The following is a 19,641-nucleotide window of genomic DNA, read 5'->3' as shown; positions in this document are numbered from 1 at the left end:
AAGGCATTCCACGTATCTACCACTCTTTCTGTGAAAAATTACTTCCCGACATTACTCCTGAGTCTGTCCCCCTTCAACCTCAATTCATGTCCTCTCTATTTCTACCACTTTCCCGTCTCTGGAAAAGGTTCGTTTGCGGATTAATACCTTTCAAATATTTGAGCGTCTGCATCATGTCAACCCTGTTTCTCCTTTCCTCCAAGGTATACATGTTCAGGTCAGCAAGTCTCTCCTTGTACGGTTTACAACGCAAATCCCATACTATTTTTGTAGCATTTCTTTGCACCGCTTCCAGTCTCTTTACATCTTTAGCAAGATACAGCCTCCAAAACTGAACACAATACTCCAAGTGGGGTCTCACCAATGGCTTGTAGAGGAGCATCAACACCTCCTTTCTTCTGCTGGTTACACCCATCTTTATGTAGCCTAGCATCCTTCTGGCCAAGGCCGTTACCTTGTCACATTGTTTCTTCACCTTCATATCCTCTGACACCAACATCCCAAGGTCTCTCTCCTGCAGGTTTTTGTTCAAATTAAAGGGGTCGCCATGGGAGCAACAATGGTGCCATCTATAGCATGCTTATATATGACACAATTTGAAGACAGTCATTTATACAACTCTAGATGTGCACAATATATTTTAATGTTGAAGAGATTTATCAATGACATGATAATGATCTGGAATAGCCTGGTAAACATTTTGCAGGGATTTATAATTTATATTAATCAAGTGGATCCTAACATTAGATTTACCACGAGGATGGATGACCTGGAAATAAGAGTTTCTAGATATAAATATTAAACGGTTCCCTGCAAATATACTCAATACCACTATATATAAGAAATCAATGGACAGGAATACCTTACTACATTACTTTAAAAACTGGTATTCCCATCAGACAGTTCCTTAGACTTCGAAGGTTGTGTTCCTCACTGAGTGAGTTTAAGGTTCAAGCAATCCATACAGCTGAGTGTTTTATTCAATGAAGGTATCCAGTTAGGATTATAAAAGAGCTTTATATGCTCATCGTCCACGGCTATTTTTACCGCAACAGAAAATGCCACAAGTAGCTTTTGTGTGTGTGCTCCCGTATTCAGATTGTGCAAAGCAGAATGGTAACATACATAATCGTTGAAATGTTTTGGGAGTACATTCTATCCTCCAGGAAAATCCCAAAATAGCTTATAAGCTTAGATCTAATGCTGGAGAGTTATTGAAAACACCTAGGATGGAACAATCTGTGGGAGGTAATAAACCTGGTGGAAATGTAAGTTTTCACTGACTACTATGTATATACCTACAGTATTCCAGGCACAGAAAATAAATTTTATTTAAGATATAGTACAACATGTGATAGCCACCAAGCTGTTTACTGCATTATATGATTGCTGCCTATATTATATAGGTCAAACTAACATAAAACTGAAGCTGAGAGTGGAAGAACATGTCAGCAATATTAAAAAAATCAGAAAATGGAGACTCCTTTGGTATCTCATTGAGCCTCTGCGGGTTCTACAATGGATGACTTAAGAAGTGTGGTGCTTCTTCAAGTTATTCTACAAAGAGGCGGTAAGATAAAAGATTTTAATGGTTAAAGAACAAAGGTTAATATTTCAATGAAACAGTGTTTTCTGCTGGATTAAACATGGAGGCTGAGTGGTAACTGATGAGTGATAATTGGTTGTAACTGTCAAAACTAGTCCAGGGATGTCTATTTAAACCCGGAAGTAGTTTAAGGGTTAACTGTTTGAAGCCTGCAGTTTCTGTGGGACAGATTTGGATGTAATCCTTCCTGTAAGCAGCCACTGATAGGTTTATAATTTTAATGTATTTGATTTGTACTGTATATATTACATGGTATGATGGAGGTAAGCAGATTTTTCTGATGTTTAAGGGTTATAATTGCTTCTTCTGAAGAAGCAGCTTGTGAAATGCGGCCCCACATTGGCGAGCAACGGAAGATTACAGTAGTATAATAATGAAGCGTTCTGGACACATAAATCATGCGTTGTGAAGAACAATGATTTGTTTGATATAAGATGGAAGCGGACACATGGAAGTGCTTTGCTTGATATAGCAATTTAGGACTTTCAGAGTGGAAGCATACAGCAATTATAACATCTGCACTCTAGCACATTATCTGTGTGGATTTATAGAAAAGGGATTTTGGTTGATGTGGACTCTTCATTGTTTTTACAAGAGGAATAATAGTTTTGTGGGTTTTTTTTTTTTTAATCTTTCATTGGATTTTTTTTTATTGACATTACTAATTTTGGGGGGAAATATTTTTGTTCACATGGTGGCGTGGTATAACTGGAATGAATGGATGAGTGAATGGTATATTTATAATTTGATATTATTTCAAGAGGTTTGTAGTAAAAAAAAAAAAATTGCTTTGAAAGAATCTAGAGTATTTATTTTTTAAACTGATATTACTTTTTGCTCTAGTTTACCATTGTGAGTTCTAGTTTACATTGTGAGTATCCCCTAGGTCAGAGGTAGGCAATTCCAGTCCTCGAGAGCCGCAGGCAGGTCAGGTTTTCAGGATATCCACAATGAATATGCAGGAGATAGATTTGCATACCAGTGTGCTTGCAAATCTATCTCCTGCATATTCACTGTGGATATCCTGAAAACCTGACCTGCCTGTGGCTCTCGAGGACCGGAGTTGCGTACCCCTGCCCTAGGTTTAGGATAATTGTAAAGTAAAGAGGCCCATATCGATTCTTTATAGATTTCTGGTTCGGAAGGTTTTTCGAAAATATAAATTTATGTTGGACTGGGAACAAGATTTGGGGGAGAAGCTTTCAGACAGTATGTGGAAATGAGTTTTTTATGAAGTGAAGAAATTCTCTCTGTGTGTACTGATTATGGACTTCACGGTAAACCTGGAGGACGTAATGGGGCAGTTCGGCAAACTGAAGAGTAGCAAATCTCCTGGACCGGATGGTATTCATCCTAGAGTACTGATAGAACTGAAAAACGAGCTTGCGGAGCTACTGCTAGTGATATGCAACTTATCCTTAAAATCGAGCGTGGTACCGGAAGATTGGAGGGTGGCCAATGTAACGCCCATTTTTAAAAAAGGCTCCAGGGGAGATCTGGGAAATTATAGACCGGTGAGTCTGACGTCGGTGCCGGGGAAAATGGTAGAGGCTATTATCAAAAACAAAATTACAGAGCACATCCGAGTACATGGATTACTGAGACCAAGTCAGCATGGCTTTTGTGTGGGGAAATCTTGCCTGACCAATTTACTTCAATTCTTTGAAGGAGTGAACAAACATGTGGACAAAGGGGAGTCGGTTGATATTGTGTATCTGGATTTTCAAAAGGCGTTTGACAAGGTACCTCATGAAAGGCTACAGAGGAAATTGGAGGGTCATGGGAGAGGAGGAAATGTCCTATTGTGGATTAAAAACTGGTTGAAGGATAGGAAACAGAGAGTGGGGTTAAATGGGCAGTATTCACAATGGAGAAGGGTAGTTAGTGGGGTTCCTCAGGAGTCCGTGCTAGGACCGCTGCTTTTTAATATATTCATAAATGATTTAGAGATGGGAGTAACTAGCGAGGTAATTAAATTTGCTGATGACACAAAGTTATTCAAAGTCGTTAAATCGCGACAGGATTGTGAAAAATTACAAGAGGACCTTACGAGACTGGGAGACTGGGCGGCTAAATGGCAGATGATGTTTAATGTGAGCAAGTGCAAGGTGATGCATGTGGGAAAAAAGAACCCGAATTATAGCTACGTCATGCAAGGTTCCACGTTAGGAGTTACGGACCAAGAAAGGGATCTGGGTGTCGTCGTCGATAACACACTGAAACCTTCTGCTCAGTGTGCTGCTGCGGCTAAGAAAGCGAATAGAATGTTGGGTATTATCAGGAAAGGTATGGAAAACAGGTGTGAGGATGTTATAATGCCGTTGTATCGCTCCATGGTGCGACCGCACCTTGAGTATTGTGTTCAATTCTGGTCGCCGCATCTCAAGAAAGATATAGTAGAATTGGAAAAGGTGCAGCGAAGGGCGACTAAAATGATAGCGGGGATGGGACGACTTCCCTATGAAGAAAGACTAAGGAGGCTAGGGCTATACAGCTTGGAGAAGAGACGGCTGAGGGGAGACATGATAGAGGTATATAAAATAATGAGTGGAGTGGAACAGGTGGATGTGAAGCGTCTGTTCATGCTTTCCAAAAATACTAGGACTAGGGGGCATGCGATGAAACTACAGTGTAGTAAATTTAAAACAAATCGGAGAAAATTTTTCTTCACCCAACGTGTAATTAAACTCTGGAATTCGTTGCCGGAGAAAGTGGTGAAGGCGGTTAGCTTAGCAGAGTTTAAAAAGGGGTTGGACGGTTTCCTAAAGGACAAGTCCATAAACCGCTACTAAACGGACTTGGAAAACTCCAAAATTCCAGGAATAACATGTATAGAATGTTTGTACGTTTGGGAAGCTTGCCAGGTGCCCTTGGCCTGGATTGGCCGCTGTCGTGGACAGGATGCTGGGCTCGATGGACCCTTGGTCTTTTCCCAGTATGGCATTACTTATGTACTTATGTACTTATGGAGAATGCTTATGAGGTGGTATTATTCCCTGGCGCGCCTAAATCAGATGTTTCCTTCCATTACGACGGTCCTGTGTTGGCGTTGCCAAGAATACATCTTTTCACATATGATGGTCTTGTACATCTTTGAGACCCTTTTGAACAGGTATAATGGGGCTGCTCTGTCAATCGTTTGGGGGGGGGGGGGTCTTTTCCTTGTGATCCTAAACATTAGTTTATTGGGGCTGGGAAATAAGAAGGGGCATCAGTGGTAAACCAGGGATAAGTACCCTCCTTCCTTTTCTCTCCAAATTACTTGAGCGTGCTGTTCACCGCCGCTGCCTTGATTTTCTCTCCTCACATGCTATTCTTGACCCATTACAATCTGGTTTTCGCCCTCTCCACTCAACCGAAACTGCGCTTACTAAAGTCTCCAATGACCTATTACTGGCTAAATCCAGAGGTCAATATTCCCATCCTCATTCTTCTTGATCTTTCCGCTGCTTTTGACAGTGTCGATCACAGCATACTTCTCGATACCCTGTCCTCACTTGGATTCCAGGGCTCTGTCCTTTCCTGGTTCTCTTCCTACCTCTCCCTCCGCACCTTTAGTGTTCACTCTGGTGGATCCTCTTCTACTTCTATCCCTCTGCCTGTCGGCGTACCTCAGGGTTCTGTTCTTGGTCCCCTCCTCTTTTCTATCTACACTTCTTCCCTTGGTTCATTAATCTCATCCCATGGCTTTTCCTACCATCTCTATGCTGATGACTCCCAAATCTACCTTTCTACCCCTGATATCTCACCTTGCATCCAAACCAAAGTTTCAGCGTGCTTGTCTGACATTGCTGTCTGGATGTCTCAACGCCACCTGAAATTAAATATGACCAAAACCGAGCTTCTCATTTTCCCCCCAAACCCACCTCCCCGCTCCCTCCGTTTTCTATTTCTGTTGATGGCTCTCTCATTCTCCCTGTCTCCTCAGCTCGAAACCTTGGGGTCATCTTTGACTCTTCTCTCTCCTTCTCTGCTCATATCCAGCAAACCGCCAAGACCTGTCGTTACTTTCTTTACAACATCCGTAAAATCCGCCCCTTTCTTTCCGAGCACTCTACCAAAACCCTCATCCACACCCTTGTCACCTCTCGTTTAGACTACTGCAATCTGCTTCTTGCTGGCCTCCCACTTAGTCACCTCTCCCCTCTCCAGTCGGTTCAAAACTCTGCTGCCCGTCTCATCTTCCGCCAGGGTCGCTTTACTCATACTACCCCTCTCCTCAAGACCCTTCACTGGCTCCCTATCCGTTTTCGCATCCTGTTCAAACTTCTTCTACTAACCTATAAATGTATTCACTCTGCTGCTCCCCAGTATCTCTCCACACTCGTCCTTCCCTACACCCCTTCCCGTGCACTCCGCTCCATGGATAAATCCTTCTTATCTGTTCCCTTCTCCACTACTGCCAACTCCAGACTTCGCGCCTTCTGTCTCGCTGCACCCTACGCCTGGAATAAACTTCCTGAGCCCCTACGTCTTGCCCCATCCTTGGCCACCTTTAAATCTAGACTGAAAGCCCACCTCTTTAACATTGCTTTTGACTAGTAACCACTTGTAACCACTCGCCTCCACCTACCCTCCTCTCTTCCTTCCCGTTCACATTAATTGATTTGATTACTTTATTTATTTTTTGTCTATTAGATTGTAAGCTCTTTGAGCAGGGACTGTCTTTCTTCTATGTTTGTACAGCGCTGCGTATGCCTTGTAGCGCTATAGAAATGCTAAATAGTAGTAGTAGTAGTAGTGTTTAGCAGTGGCTAAGTGTGAAATTGCAGCTCACTGGAAGCAAACAGCTGGCCCTACATTGCAATCTTGGGCCTCCCAAGTTAGAGTGGTCAGTTCAATGCAGAGCAAGAAGAGTGGACTTGTTTGTCTTCTATGCTTTCTGGTCTATGAGTTCTTTTGTTGCTATTTGCTTTTGGGGGGGGGGGGGGAATTAGTATTGATTAGGTGGGGCATTCCCTGAAGAATCCTTGTGAAATGCCTATGTTCTCAGTGTACTTTTGGACTTTGTGGGGGGGGGGGGCAGTTGGGGTGTTGTGGAAGAGGATATTGTAATACTTAGGCTTGTTTGTACGTTGTTTTTATTACCAAAATTTCAATAAAAATTTTTGGAAGGTTAAAAAAAAAAAAAAAAAATAGAAAGAAATGTGTGTCTGTTCCAGAAATGGTCTGATTGCACTGTGCACAGCGCTTGAAGCGAATGGGAACCTTCATGACATGGAAGGAAAAACAGCTGTGGCCAAATCAAACAACTCGATGGTGACTTAAAAAGGGGCAAAGTTCCAGAAAAAATACAGGAAAAAAAATCCCTACTGGAGCTGCTTAAGAGGGCCTAAAGAACATTAAAAAAAAATAAAACTTAAAAGTGGGGGGGGGGGGGGGGGGACTAACAATAAGGGAGGGAGAAAAAAATTCCTTAACCAAAACAAAACAAAAACTGGGGGAAAAAAAATCCCACAGGGAAGGCACCAAAATGCTTGAAAAAACTCACGCACCAGATGCTGTGAGGAGCTGCAGACAGTGTGTTCTCTCCTCATGGCGGATGAGAAGAGACTGCTGGTTCCGTGCTCTCACAGCAGGCCGGAAGGCACTTGCAAATGCATAGTGGGTGTGCTAGCATGCGCTCTTAAAGAAATACACTTTAAAAAAGCTCCGCACTGGGCGACATGGATGATGACACTCATGTGAGAATATGGCCTGCTTGTCCTCGGAAAAACTACTTCTATAGTGGAGGGTTTAAAACAATGCTGATCAGACAATTTAACAGCTCATATTTATTTATATCGCAATTGAAATATCCTCAGCTGGTATCCACAACTTGTACAAATGTTTTGCAGAAACTTAGTAAGCAGCTCATATATTACCTTGTTTAGTGGCCGACACTTGAAGAACCTGTTTGTTTTTCAGAGAAGAACGAGGCAAATTTATCTGCCTTTTCGAAGCTGTTGAAACATAAGGCAGGGTTATATACTTGCCTAAAGAGACATGGTTTATTTTGAAAACCTCAAACATTTCACCGGGAAATGCTTTCAGAAATGTAAAGTTAAGGGATATAAACCAGGACGACAGGAGTGTTTTCAAAAATAAGCCACGATTCCAAAAAAAAAAAAGTGAAAGAAAATTAAAGCTTGTAAATAGTAGAGGTAAAAGTGGTACTTAGTGCTGTGAAGGAAAAGAGAGTCTCTCTAACACAATATGTATGAACCTTGAGTGAAAAGCTCCTTGCAGGCCAAACCCAAAGACAACATGGCTCTCATGCAAGTGGAAACACGACACCAGCAAACCATGCTAAGCAAGAGTCACAGCTACAGCTATTTCTAAATCCACTGACAGACATACTTATCACCTTCCTGTCTTCCCTATAATAGAGCAAGGTAACGAATATTTCTTTCCAAAGTTGATGAGACATTAGAAGAAAAAAACTTTTGTAAGCAACATTTTCATGCCGAATGGCAAGAGCAATGTAACTGAGAAAATGCTAATCTGACATAACTAAACTTGATCATTTTGCAGTTTCTATCTACTGAAAAAGAATCTTCAGTAAATAAGGTGAAAAGGTCTCATGCTTCTTAAACTGTAAAAGTAACAAAAAAATGTTTCTCACAGACCCAACTACTTAGAAACTTGTAAGCTGAAGGATTACTACTATCAATAAAGCAAAGTTACTCAGTAGTAGGTGTTCTCAAGAGGACAGCAGGACAAGAATTCTCACAGATGGCTGACATCACTAACAGAGCCCCAGGTCAGACACTGTCCGGTGTACAGAAAATCCCTGAAGCCTTTGACAAGCTCTACTGTACATGCGTGGGACCCTCAGTAAAAAAAAACTGCAAATCCTAGGGGAGGTGGAAGGGTATGTGAGAATACTTCTGTCCTCAGAGAACAACTGCTACAGGTAACTTCGCTTTCTCCGATGACAAGCAGAACAGAGTAGTCTCACAAATGGGAATTCTTAGCTACCAGACTCACTGCAAACAAATAATGGTCAATAGGGTCTTGCAATGGCAAGACCAATTAGAACACTAACAAAAAAACAAAAACAGGCCTGTTGTGAAAATGCAGCCTGAAACAAAATAGAATGGGCCTAGCATGTGAAACCTGTCTACATGAACTTCCCATCCCAGATTGGATACATGTGTGGTCAGGATGTTTGGGGTAGAGAAATTTGAATTGGAAGTTCCAGAATCAAATTGGTTCTAACTGTCCACCAGAGAAGCAACTGAACCAACTCTGGTGTGACCGAGATGACATCCATAAGGTTCCCTGTGGCCTGGCATCAATAGGAAGCAAGGGTTCACTGAATGCCCCACAAAAGGAGATCAGCCATGTGAGTGACATGCATCATGTAGGCCATGTGGTCTAACAGCCTCAACATCTGCTAAGATGTAACCTGCTGGCTGCGCTGAATCAGAGTGGAAATGGCAAAGAACATCCGCCTGTACCTGAGGCAGGTAGGCTCGAACTTGCACCATGTCTGGTTCTAATGTACTCCAATTGCTGAACAGGGAGCAGATAGGACTTAGGACAGTTGATAATTTAACAGGAAAACAGAGAAAATCTGCACTTAACTCAGCGTTAATACATTTAATAAAGGAGGAAAAAAGGATCTCAGCACCCTTGCATAGACATTGCACTCCAAACTTAAAAAGTCTGTGCTGCAATGATTCTCTGTCTCAATCACTGAGCTTTAAAAAGAAAAAAAAGACAACCCTTCATTTACTTATTTTTTTACATATTTAACATTTTCATACCAGAAAAAGTTTACTTTCACGTAACTATTCAAATTTAAAGGAAAAACTCCTTACTGCTATACAGAAATAGCAAAAAGTCAATAAAAAATTCTAAAAGCTACATACAAATCAACAAAAACACTTCTTACATGCTTTGAGTGTTCTGAGTATGGCTTAGCAGCAGGCTGCAATTTTGAAAATGGCTTTCCAACACACAAATAACAACGCATGCGCTTTAATAGCTTAATCGACTTAGCATCAAGCTTACTACATAAACACATATAAACTAACTTCAAAAATCAAAACACAAACTTACCAGCAAAAACCATTCAATCTCTTTTGAAAAGAGCTCTGCAAACGTTAGCAGCACTATTAGAAGGCTGGTGGATGCTCACTACATTCTTTTCTAACTACAGCTGAATTGCTCAAAATGACAGCTTGAATCAATGTCGGCACCATAGTGCACAAACACAAACAGTAAGTTCCTCATCGAGCACCAAAAATCAAACCATTCTTAATGCTATGTATTTAAAAATGTATTCAACAATCTGAACGAGATTTTTAAAAAATGTCACTTCCTGTAGAAAGGCAGTTCATAATGCCATTTTCAAAATTGCAGCCTGCTGCTAAGCCATACTCAGAACACTCAAAGTGTGTAGGAAGTGTTTTTGTTGATTCGTATGTAGCTTTTAGAATGTTTTGACATTTTTTATTTCTTTCTACATTGCAGATACTGTGTTGTTGTAATCAACAGAAATAAAATAAAAGAGAAAACAAGATGTTACCTTTTTTATTGGACTAATGCATGTTTTAAAATTACCTTTCAAAGGTAACCCTATCCTGAGTTGAATGACCCTGATGAAGCCAGTTTCTCTGGTGAAATGGGTCCCGTTGGATCAGGTTTTTGACTGAAACCTAAGAACCTGTCTTTCTGATTTGAATGTTATAGGCTGCATGATGATGTTAAGGAGTTGTTCCATTAAATTTGAACAGTTATTTAGTGAAAGTCAACTTTTTCTTGTATAAAATGTTTAAAAAAATATGTAAACATTAGTAAATGAATTTTTTTTTCTAAGGATCAACGATTAAAACTGGGAACCATTGCAGCACAGATGTGCAATGTCTATGCGATGTTGCAGAGATCCTTTTTTTCCTCCTTTTTAAAAAAATTGAATACGTTTTAACTGAGTTAAGTGGGGACTTTCTTTGCAGTTTTTGTAGTTGATAATGAATCTTAGTAGCTCTAACCCCCAAATGGTTTTCTGCATCGATACTTGAGCACCTTCCTTTGATGTGCTCTTGATCAGTTAATTGTCCAGACAGGGAAACACAAACTCCCTGTCTGCGTAGCAATAAATATTGCAAGACACTTTGTAAACACTCTGGGAGTGGATGCAAGGCCAAATAGCAGAATGCGATACTGGTATTGGCATTTTCTCACCTGAAATCCAAGATACTTCCTGTGACTGGGATGTATCTGGATGTAGGTATAAGCATCCTTTAAGTCCAGAAAGCATAGCCAATTGTTTTCCTGGATCATGGGAAGAAGGGTGCACAGCATAATCATGCTGAACTTCTCTTTGACCAGATATTCAGAACTCTAAGGTCTAGGATGGGAAGGAATCCTTCCCCACCTTTTTGAGGCAAGGGTAAGTACTTGGATTACAATCCCTTCCCTTCTTCCCCTGGTGGGATGGGTTCAACCACATGCATGGGCCTTTAAAAATGTGAGAACTCCTCTGCAAGCATTTCTCAATGCTGAGTGTTGAAATTTGACTGGTCTCAATGGGAAATTTTAAGGAAGTTGATGCTGAGGGTATAACCCACCCGGACTACTTGCAGAACCTATTGGTCTGAAGTTACAACGGACCACCTTGCTTTGAAAAAAATTAACTTCTCTCCTACCAGCAGGTTGCCCCAGATGGATACTTTTACTTTGGCTATGCTCTGCTGGAACCATTTAAAAGCTTGCCCCTGCTCAGACTGGGGAGCTGGTTGAGGCTTCTGAGTCCGCTAATGCTGAGGACAAGAGCGCAGGGGCTGGGCCTGCTGCCAAGGATGGGAGGAACTTACACCTCTGAGAACTAGGCACTTGTTCGGTCTGTGCATGAAAACCTCAGAGACGTGGAAGCCGCAGGAGTGGGCTGAGGTAGTGTTGGTTCTCTTCTTGATGAGGTCTGCTACCTCTTCCACAATATCCCCAAGAAGATCATCACCTTGGCAAGGACTTCCACTTACTCTTCCTGAACTGCTGGTTCCAGGTCAGAGATATGCAGCCACGAGGGTCTGCGAATGCTGATATCTATGACAGAAAGTTTGGACACCATATCAAAGGTATCAAAAGTGGCCCAAGCAATATGCTTCTGACTCATCCTGCTTATTTACAAGCTGGTAAAGCTGTGTGGCCTGCTCCTGGGGAAGAATATCCATAAAGTTTAGCCCACTGCTCACCAAGTTCAAGTAGGTGCTCTTATAAATCTTTTAAGACTGGATGTGGGACATGAACATTGAGCCTTGAAAAATTCTCCTCCCAAATGACTCCAGAGTGTGAGCATTCTTGCCTGGGGAGCCAAGTAATGGGTGTTTGAACTTCTGGCTCTTTTGAGAGCGGATTCGGCCACTATAGAATGGTGCGGCAGCTGTGCTTTCTCAAATCTGGGAGCCTTTTGGAGTTTGCCTTCTTTGGTACAAGTTGGCCAGAAAGTGGGGTCTCCCAATTCCTCATCTGCACATTCTTGAAGATGTAAGTGGGCACTGTCATAATCAAGGATGTCCAACATCTCAGCCCTGGGTTCATCCTCGCTCTCCAACTTAATGGAACAGCTTCCGCCATTTCCCTTAAAAAGAAAAAACCCTTACAAAAAGGAGAGCTCCTCTGGGGGAGACTTCCTCCAGTCCTGTGGTGGGAAGGAGTCTAAAAGCAGGCTAAAGGGTCTCTCCTCCTAGAGGTCCTCTGGCTCCACCTGAGATCCCCAGGAGCAGTTGACTCAGCAAAACATTCCTGCTGGAAAAAGTCCAAGTCTGCACCTGCCTCGGTCTACTGGATATCAGGCCAGGCTCTGGGTGAGAATACCAAGATGCAGATCCTTCCCCAGACTCTGGGTTTGTCTTCTTTCTCGATGGGCTGGAAAGAAGCACCACAGTCGGTCAGTGCCGGCAGCGATGTTCAAGGGAGCACCAGTGTCAAATGAGCAACAGGCAGAGCATGGGTCTCCAGGGTGGGCCAGAATGGCATCACAGTTGGCACTGGCACCCTCAAAGCCTTGGCGTCGCGCTGAGCGGTTCTCTCTGTGCCAATGCTTCAAGTACCGGTAACACTGACAAAGTGGCATCCTTGTGAGTCCTCAGCATAAGGTCTGATAATCTTGGCTTGAGTTGGCACTACTGATGCTAGATGTTGAGGGCGGTGAAGATCTCTAGGGAATTACAGCTCCTAATGCCAATGTCAATAGACTGGACTTCTGCATGCTGAAAAATCTATTGTGCTGGGCCCTTCTACTCTTCTGGGTGCATTTTAGCACAGAGTTTACATTGAGAGGGCAGGTGATAAGGATCGAAGCATAGAAGACACCAGCTGTGACTATTGGTCACAGACATGTTCTTCTAAGATTTTTTGAAACCACTGGAAGGTTTCTGGGACATCAGGAAAACTGCCAAAGCGAAATTAAATGACTCAATTGTAAGAGAAAAGGGAAAAAATTCCTCCCCCCCCCCCCGCCCCCCCACTTTTTTAAAAAATGTGACTGGAGGCGCCAGGTCTAAGCAGGCGATGAGCTGTGAAAAATAAAGGAACTTTTACAAAGGCCACAATAATCTACAAAATGAATAAGGGGAAAAAAAGTGAATACAATAAAAAAAAAAAATAAAGGGTCCTGCTACTCATGCCAAGTACAGGAAGGCAAAAAATATCAGTGAACCGCACATCAGATGTGAAGCAAGTGTCTGATAAGCTCTATGGAAAAGATCAAACTGATGGTCCCACACGAGTACACCGGGTGGGAAGGCACCTGCCCATGTGCAGATGGGCCTGTCAAAGGCTTCAGGAATTTTCAGTACGATGGCAGCGTCCAACCTGGGGCTTTGTTGGTGACATCACCTATCTGTGAGAATACTCTGTCCTGATCATCTTTGGAGAAAACCACCCCTCCCCTCTCTCCCCAAAAAATTTTACAGCACTGAAATGTGGGAGATGTGGATTCAATTCTTTGCTTTTGTTCCTTAAGTCAGCAAAGGATTGGGATATGGTCCTAGTACAACAGCAATTCAGAATCATTTAATTCATACCGAGTTTTGGAAGGGACCATGGACTGTGGCCTCTGAGGACTACAGTGACGATAACTGAGCTACACAGAGGGTGAAAAGATGGAGAAAAAACCCCACAGATAGTGGCTATGAAGAATCAGAACTCTGTAGCCTTTGTATGGGCTGGTTTGGACCAGGCTGGAAGTCTAGAGAAGTGGAAAGAAGCCGCCTGATAAGGGTGTCATCTCCATTTGTAGGTAGTAAACTTCTAACAATTAAAGTGAGAATACAGAGCTGGCTCGTCAGTTCCACCCCCCCCCCCCCCCCCCCCACAAACAGGGAATGAAAATATTAGCCAGAAATAGATGCAGACTGGATCCTTCAGGTAACCCACTTTTTTTTTTTCCTTTGGCACATACTGTAATGACCATTTGTCCACCACCATAGGAACCATCATCTCCTAGGCCAGTGTTTCACAGAGGTGTGACCATCAACAGTTCCCCCTCCCCCCCTTTGTGACCACTGTAGATGAAGGTAAACATTAAGCTTAAGTATGTTAGCACAAACTGTCAATACATTTACAAGCATGAGCTGGTAGCTGCAGAGGTCATAAAATATTTTTGTGAAAACCCTTGCCCTAGGATGCTTGGATTGTTAATGAACCTCCTGTGAGAAACACTTTCAAACAGAATACTGAAATACAAATAATCACTGACTGCACTGTTCAGATCTATTTCTCTGGTCATCAAATAAAAAGAATGGATCGGATTTGTTTGATGTGATCTTTCTGTGGTGAAACCATGCCTAGGACCTCGTAATTTGTGAATTCAACATGTTTCACCATTCTTTCATTTAATAAGAATTCCCATCTGAGTTTAGGCTAACTAGCCTATGTCAAACAGCCCTCTCCATATGTATTTTTTAAATTTCATATGAGACTCTACATATGCTTCTCTCATTCTGGAACCACATCCATCTCTAAAGAGGGATGTAAAATAGCCTGATACATAAACAATCTTTTGCTAGGAACACTGCTCTTTCCTACCTTCAGGCACACAAGTTTACAAAATTTTGCAATGATGTATGAGATTACCAAAGCTAGCCCACAAGTCCCGAAAAGGCTTGTGGTTCCAGAACACAGGAAGAAAGGAAGTGGCACAGCAGTGGGAGGGCTTCATTAGCACAAAAGCAAGATGCTGCCATACCTCATCCTAGGACTTCTCATCTGTCCCACTGCCTTATTCACTTTTTCACTCCATGCTATAAACAGATTCAAGTCCACTTCCATTTTTATGGCGGACAATTCTATCACTCATCAGCATCTTCAGTGGATACTGTACAAATATACTGTTCTACCTTAACATTCCTCAGTATTAATTTACCACATTAGCTATTTTATCTTTCTCTGTGCCTTTGCTATCATGACCATCTTTGTCCACCTCCCTAAGCTTTTCCAGACATTTTATTCTAGCTTCTTTCTGAAAGCCCTTAAACTATTTGAGTGATCACATCACCCCCTCTTAAAACCATACTGACTTTTCCGTTTTCACACTTTTGGTTTTATTTAAATTTATAAATGTACCATGCATACATTATATTAAATGGTACCAAATTTACCACTTGAAAGCATCAGTACTCTGGCAATCTTGTAACTGGCTCAAATATACTTGTAGTTATACAATATCTTCTATTTCATCAAGATTTAAAGCTTATCGCACTCCAAATACAAATTCTGGCCTACATAGAGGCATCAGAAATAGCAGAATACTGCTGCTGCTCTTAATTGCCCTCTGTTTGGTAGCACCAACCCCTTTCATCTCTTTTCATCTGCTTTTGAGTAACTAATTTGTTGCTTCGCCTTTCCTTGTATGACCACAGATGAAAAAAGCTTAGCTGTCAACAAAAAGTTTTAGACACTAAAGAAAATCCCCTACCATTTTTTTGTCTGTTTTTGTTTGCTTTCTTTACTCTCTTCTCTCTTGCTCTTTCCTTTTCCACTTTCTTTAGATTTTCATTCCCTCTCTCCAATTTCTCTCTTCCTCCTCATTCTGCCCCTAGCCGCTTCTCTACCATGAGGAAGAAGACACGTCCTCTGGCCAAAAGAAAGGGGGGGGGGGGGGTAGGTAGGTAATGGTGTGTGAGGTAATCAGCTCCCTCTTTGGTAATAAAACGTTTCCCACTCCTTTCTCTATCAAGGATCAAATAGAAACAGGCAATGAGAAGATCACAGTAATTTAATGCAAAATGCTGCAGCATACATATGAGAGCGATTCAAAATAGAACAGCTTTCACTTATGTTTAACTAGAATCAGCACACAAAAAAAGTGCTGCCGGTTTCTGTAAGGTGAACATAAGAATAGCCAAACTGGGTCATCCTAATGGTCCATCTAGTTCAGTACTTGGCAGAAACTCAGTAAGTAGCAACATTCCATGCTACTAACCTCAGGCCAAGCAGTGGTTTCCCCCATGTCCATCTCAACAACAGACTATGGACTTTTCCTCCTGAACTTTTCCAAATCTTTTTTATACCCAGACACTCTAACCATCATTACCACATCCTCCAGCAACAAGTTTCAGAGTTTAACTATTCTTTGAGTGAAAACAATATTTCCTCCTAAGTTTTAAAAGTATTTCCATGTAATTTCATTCACTGTCCCATGGTGTTTGCACTTTTTGAGAGTGAAAAATCGATTCAAAGTTGCAAAAGCAAATCGAGTGACAAGTCTCGATGAAAAACATCCAGCGGTGCTTTTGTGACTGTTAATCGCCAGAATACCAGCTAACAGAGATTTACATATCAAGTACACACCATACCTTCAGACTCATGAGACAGGCGACTTAGCGCCAAAATACAGTACTGTTTCGAGTCTTTAGGTGTAGTTCAAATAAATATTGAGATTAAGTATCATCTGGTCTCCCTCATGTTCTGTGGAAGTGCCACCCCCCTCAGGTTTTTTCTTTCCACAGCTTCACAGGAGACTCAGTGTATCACTATATGGAACAAAACTGAACTGAGTAGTGTATGATTTTAAGACGACTCCTTGTAATTTCTCTAAGTGAGTAAAGAAACAAGAATACTTTGTCCTACATCTAGTAGCGCTTTAGAAATTATAAGTAGTAGTAGTAGTAGCATTTCACTTTAAGCATTACTGGAAATTCTTGTCAAACTAGTAAAAAAGTCCCGTTTCTGACACAAATGAAACGGACGCTAGCTAGGTTTTCCTCGGAGTGTGTATTTTTGGGAGAGTGTATGTGAGAGTGACTGTGTGAGAGTCAGAGTGAAAGTGTGAGTGTGTGTGTATGAGAGTGAGTGTGAGTGTGTTTGTGAGAGAGTGTGTGTGCGAGAGAGAGAGTGTGTGTGTGTGTGTGTGCGAGAGAGAGAGAGTGTGTGTGTGAGACAGATTCTCTGTGAGAGTGAGTGTATGAGACCAAGCGAGTGTGTGAGTGACTGTGTGGCAGATAGAGAGTGAATGTGATACAGTGTGAGACAGAGTGTGTGAGAGTGAGAGTCAGAAAGACATTGTATATGAGAGAGAGAGTGTGAGCCCTGCCCTCCCAATCCATGCCCATCTGTCCCCTGCCCCCTCCATTCATCCTTTTCCAGCAATTCCCCTCTCCCTGAGCCCTGCCCTCCCAATCCATGCCCATCCATACTCCTCTGTCACCTGCCCCCTCCATTCATCCCTATCCAGCAATTCCCCTCTCTCCCTGAGCCCTGCCCTGCCCTCCCAATCCATGCTCCTGTCACCTGCCCCCTCCATTCATCCCTATCCTGCAATTCCCCTCTCTCCCTGAGCCCTGCCCTGCAATCCATATCCATCCATGCCCATCTGTCCCCTCCATTCATCCCTATCCAGCAATTCCCCTCTCTCCCTGAGCCCTGCCCTCCCAATCCATGCCCATCCATGCTCCTCTGTCCCCTGCCCCCTCCATTCATCCCTTTCCAGCAATTCCCCTCTCTCCCTGAGCCCTGCCCTCCCAATCCATGCTCCTCTGTCCCCTGCCCCCTCCATTCATCCTTTTCCAGCAATTCCCCTCTCTCCCTTCCATGACCCCCCCTCGCATCCATGCTCCTCTCTCTCCCAAGTCCCAGCCTGGCCCGCCTTCTTCTCCCCCCCCCCTCGCATCCATGCCCCCCCCTTCGCATCCATGCTGTCGTTTCTCCCCTGCCCTCCCGCTCCCATTGTTCAACTTTACTGCCCACCCTCTTCTCTCCCCCCAACATCCCTTTTTTTTTTTTCTTTTTAAATTTACCACCGTGGCGGTTCCGGCAGTGCAGCGTCAGGGAAGGAGGCGGCGCTCCCGACGTCTAGCCTTCCCTTCGCTGTGTTCCGCTTTCTTCTGACGTCATCCTTGACGTCAGAAGAAGGCGGAACACAGCGAAGGGAAGGCTAGAGACATCGGGAGCGCCGCCTCCTTCCCTGACGCTGCGCTTCCGCAACCGCCACCATGGAGGTAAATCTAATATAATAAAACGCACCGTGAACGTTCTGAAGACAACGTTCTGAAGTCACTCAAACACCGTGCGTGGGTGCGATCTGTTTGTTTTTTTTTTTTCCGCCCTCGACGTCATGACGTTTGACGCGAGGGCGGGGCAGAGACGGCTGGCTGGCTTCACACCATGAATCCACGAACCCTACAGGCAGGGAGTGTTTGAGTGACTTCAGAACGTTGTCTTCAGAACGTTCACAGTGCGTTTTATTATATTAGATATCCTGGTGTTTTTCACTGTCTCTTTAAAAGTGCATTCCACAAAAACTTCTTTACTCTGCTATAGAAATTTGCAAGTTTATTTACAAGTTTCCACATCATAATTACAATTCAAAATAGCTTTCAGTAACAGAAATTCTCAACATTAATTTCTTTTCTATTAAATCTGCCACAGGAGAAATTCTGCTTGGGCAAACATCACTTTAAATGCCTAGGTGACTGAAACATGACTTGCTTGGGAAGGCTGAAACAGAAGAGCAGTGGGAGGGATGGGCTGCACAGATTTTCTTCCATTTTCCCTACTTCAGGAAACTCTCAGACTTGCACCTGCATTTTCCTCTGTGCACTCACCCTTTCACTTACTCTTTTTACTGCCTCGTTTCACACAACACTATTGTGTGCTTCTCCTGGGCCTCCCTGCTTTGTCTCTGCAAAAGTTGGAGAAAATGTCTCCCCACCTCTAGCAGCTGATTGGCTCATTCTGCTGACCAAGACCAATCAAAGTCAGGTGATGGGGAACTGGCAAAGAGATTTAATGACAGGAGGCAACATGAAGTAAAAAAAAAAAACAAAAACCTGAAGTATGTTCCCTCAGCAGCCCCCATCTTGATTTTAGCAGCCACCACCTTGGTTTGTCCAAAAAAACTATCAGGTGCTGCATCCATGTTGTCATTTGCATGTTATTTTCTCTGTTATAGAGGTGGGAGCTTCTGTTACCAAGCTGGGCTGGGCTGGAGGCACATGGACTTTGCATCCAAGCTGCTGCTGCAACCTGAGGCTATTGGTTTTATGTAGAAATTCTACATAAAAACAATAGCCACGGGCTACAGCAGCTCAGACATCAAGTCCAGCTTGTCAGTCATCCCCGCTCTCCGAGTGCCTGCATCTCACAGACCCCTCGAAAACTCCCTAACCCACCCCAATCCCCTCCTAATACTACTACTACTTAACATTTCTAGAGCGCTACTAGGGTTACGCAGCGCTGTACAGATAGAAAATGCAAAACAATATACACTTCACAAGTTTACTATTGCTTTGCACAAACCAATATGGTGCAATCAAGCTCCGCCCACTGGCTTCAGCCCAGATAATGGGCCAGATAAGGTCACGCTGCCTCCTGTGTTAAACCTCTTTTGGAAACCAGCAGCAAGTAGACAGTTTTCTCCTGCTTCAGTGTCCTAGTGCCTGCTTGCTCTCAGCCTAACCTGTCAGTGATATACAGATCCAACTTCTGCTCATGTCTGCCAGCTTGGGTTTTAGAAAAACTTAGCCTCTTTAAGCTTCTTGTATCAGCCTCTACTTAGCTGTGCAACAAAACCAAGGGAGCTAATCAGCTAGTTTGCAACCAGGAGA

At 42.9% G+C, this 19,641-nt stretch overlaps 1 protein-coding gene across 2 annotated transcripts in view; it reads right to left on the bottom strand.

The window, feature by feature from the left end:
* The window catches only part of SLAIN2 (SLAIN motif family member 2), a 157,408-nt gene that overhangs the window by 46,394 nt on the left and 91,373 nt on the right, over positions 1-19,641 (bottom strand). The window contains exon 7 of one of the 2 annotated variants that reach the window (XM_030191361.1): positions 7,471-7,548. The exons of the other annotated variant lie outside the window; for it this stretch is intronic. Coding sequence (XP_030047221.1) covers positions 7,471-7,548 — 78 coding nt within the window. The remainder of the gene's footprint in view (positions 1-7,470; positions 7,549-19,641) is intronic. 2 annotated transcript variants of the gene reach the window in all.

The sequence above is a fragment of the Microcaecilia unicolor genome, chromosome 2 (genome assembly GCF_901765095.1).
Source record: "Microcaecilia unicolor chromosome 2, aMicUni1.1, whole genome shotgun sequence".
NCBI classification, from domain to species: domain Eukaryota; kingdom Metazoa; phylum Chordata; class Amphibia; order Gymnophiona; family Siphonopidae; genus Microcaecilia; species Microcaecilia unicolor.
The sequence above is the reverse complement of the archived record's forward strand: the minus strand, read 5'-3'. Positions and strand labels throughout refer to the sequence as shown.